Source organism: Octopus bimaculoides, chromosome 25 (assembly GCF_001194135.2).
Source record: "Octopus bimaculoides isolate UCB-OBI-ISO-001 chromosome 25, ASM119413v2, whole genome shotgun sequence".
NCBI classification, from domain to species: domain Eukaryota; kingdom Metazoa; phylum Mollusca; class Cephalopoda; order Octopoda; family Octopodidae; genus Octopus; species Octopus bimaculoides.
Genome location: NC_069005.1, coordinates 26,012,869 through 26,015,867, shown reverse-complemented (window position 1 = coordinate 26,015,867; position 2,999 = coordinate 26,012,869). Strand labels below are relative to the sequence as shown.

General features: G+C 40.2%; 1 protein-coding gene across 1 annotated transcript in view; it reads right to left on the bottom strand.

Moving 5' to 3' along the window:
- LOC106877588 (SANT and BTB domain regulator of class switch recombination) overlaps positions 1–2,999 on the bottom strand; it is a 24,990-nt gene that overhangs the window by 14,567 nt on the left and 7,424 nt on the right. Inside the window, exon 7 of the mRNA XM_052976625.1 lies at positions 1,879–2,073. Within this exon, the coding sequence (XP_052832585.1) occupies positions 1,879–2,073 (195 nt within the window). The remainder of the gene's footprint in view (positions 1–1,878; positions 2,074–2,999) is intronic.

Here is a 2,999-nt window from a genome sequence, read left to right as displayed (position 1 = left end):
ATATATATATATATATATATATATATATATATATAAGCATTATGGGCCCACATTACAGCACTGCTTATATATCTGGTACACTGCTGCTGTTAGACAAATATCATAGGCCCACATTACAGAGTTGCTCGTGTATCTGGACTGAGCTGTTGTTACATAAATAAACATCCACATTGCAGTACTACCCACATACCTAGAAAACTGTTGCTACTACATATACAAACATATATAAACCCACTTTACAGTTCTGTTCATATATCTAGGATACTACTGCTGTTAGACCAGGGGTTTTCAAACTGTGGTCCGTGGACCATAGGGGGTCCGCAAGGACAAGACAGGGGGTCCGTAGACAGAAAATGCTTTTTATGGGTAATTTGATTTTATATATGTTTTTTAATCGAAATCTTTTAATTGACAATAAACCTATTTGTTAAATACTGTTAAATAAATAAATGTAAAAATATATGTTATTTTAAGCAAATATTTATGTATAAATTTCATAAGCATTTATAAGGGGGTCCCTAAGGTAAAGCCTGAACTATAAAGGGGTCCGCAAGTCAAAAAGTTTGAAAACCCCTGTGTTAGACAAACATCATAGACCCACATTACACTACTGGTCATATATATTTGGAACAGTGCTGTTGTTAGGAAAAGGAACATCATAGACCCGTATTACAATACTGCTTACATTATCTGAGACAGTGCTCACATATCTGGGACAATGTTCCTACTAGGCATGTGTCTGGAAGAATCCCAACACCTCCCTAAGGACCAAGATCTGTCTTTCCCACATGCAGGTTCTGCCTGTCCTCCTCTAAAGCGCTGGGAGCTGGACAATTCTCAAACATCTCCAGAACAAGCTTGAGGTATTCCAACTATGGTGTCTTCCCCAGGTCTTTGATGCCTCTTTTGTGATGGAATCCCTAACAACATCTGAGAACAATGCTAACAACAGGCAACCATTGAAGACCTAGTTTCTGGTAGCAGAGGCTACAGAGGTTTAGCCACGTCCACTGGATGAACAATGGAAGACTACCACACCAATATTTGTGACAGCAGTGACCAACTCACTTGAGAATCTAGCACAGTGTACCAAAGAAACCATGGGCGAAACAATTTGAGGAAGACCTGAAGTTTCTGTGCCTCAAACTCAAGCATGCTAAGGCTAGTGCCATGGACTTGGAAACATTGAATAACATCACCTCCAGAGTTTGTCATCTAGTGACACAAACGGCAGCATATTGGCTGAGAGGAAGGCCTCTCTCTCCAGTTTCCAGTTAGGGATTTTACTTGTTGTCGTTGTTGGCACTCCGTCGCTTACGACGTCGAGGGTTCCAGTTGATCCGATCAGCGGAACAGCCTGCTTGTAAAATTAACGTGCAAGTGGCTGAGCACTCCACAGACACGTGTACCCTTAACGTAGTTCTCGGGGGATATTCAGCGTGACACAGTGTGTGACAAGGTTGACCCCTTGAATTACAGGTACAACAGAAACAGGAAATAAGAGTGAGAGAAAGTTGTGGTGAAAGAGTACAGCAGGGTTCGCCACCATCCCCTGCCGGAGCCTTGTGGAGCTTTTAGGTGTTTTCGCTCAATAAACACTCACAACGCCTGGTCTTGGAATCGAAACCGTGATCCTATGACTGCGAGTCCACTGCCCTAACCACTGGGCCATTGCGCCTCCACTAGGGATTTTACTTACTACATGCACAAACAGCAGCAGATTGGTTGAGAGGATGGCCTCCCTCTCCAATTTCCAGTTAGGGATTTTACTTATACACGCACAAAAGTTCATGAATCAGAAATTTCACTCAGATGTTTGACAAAGACTTGCTCCACAGATATTAATTTCTGTCTGCCTCTTCTAACACTGCTACTTACCGATACCCAAAACTGGCTCCGCATTCGGTAGGTTCCTCTTGGCATATCTGATCAACCAATCGAAAATCTGGATATCACAATGGACTGAAATATCAAAATCTTCTCTCAGTTGTTGAGGGTCTGCAGACAGATATTCTTTGAAGTATTTCATTTCTTCAATCAAAATATTGCGAGGGCACTGGAAGTGTTGTTCAACTGCAGAGCACAGGAAGACAAAAGAAATTATTGAATGGAAATAAATGAAAATATTTTGGATCAACACTCACATATTTTATATACATTGCCATGTAAAAGCACCCATGCAGAGCCATATAAAAGTACCCAGCACACTCTGAAAAGTGGAAATCATGCCAAGGGAGATTGGAACCTGGTACAGCTTCTCAGCTTGCCACCTCTGGTCAAACTGTCCAGCCTAGACCAGAATGGACAACAGATGTTAAATGATAATGATGATGATGAATTATTATTATTACTCTTTATTATTATTATTATTATTATTATTATTATTATTATTATTAGTAGTAGTAGTAGTAGTAGTAGTAGTAGTAGATTGACAAATTTATTGCTTGAACCAGTTGAAGACACACGAGATGTCGAAATATCGTTCACTAGATAACAAATGGCACTCTTCTTTTAATTTTGACATATTATTATTATTAGTAATAATAATAATAAAAATAATAATAATAATAAGGCAGCAAGCTGACAGAATCATTAGCATGCCAGGCAAAGCGCTTTGTGGTATTTTGTCTGTGGCTATGTTCTGAGTTCAAATTCTGCCAAGGTCAACTTTGCTTTTCATCGTTTCAAGGGTTGATGAAATAAGTACCAGTTGGGCACTGGGATTAACATAATCAACTAATTCCCTCCCCCCACCAAATTTCAGGCCTTGTGCCTTCAGTAGAAAGAATTATTATTATTATTATTATTATTATTATTATTTTGTCTGTCGTTGTCGACGATGACCGAGGACATCACATGAGAGAAGAAGGCAAGTCGCAGTGTTTTCTGGCTGTCGTTGATTAGTCCAATGCTTGTTTGGAAGGCTCTACCATAGGTTGGGCCCTGGTGGCCTGCTGGGACTGAAGGCAAAAGAGTTGACCAGTCAGGTGGTACTGGCA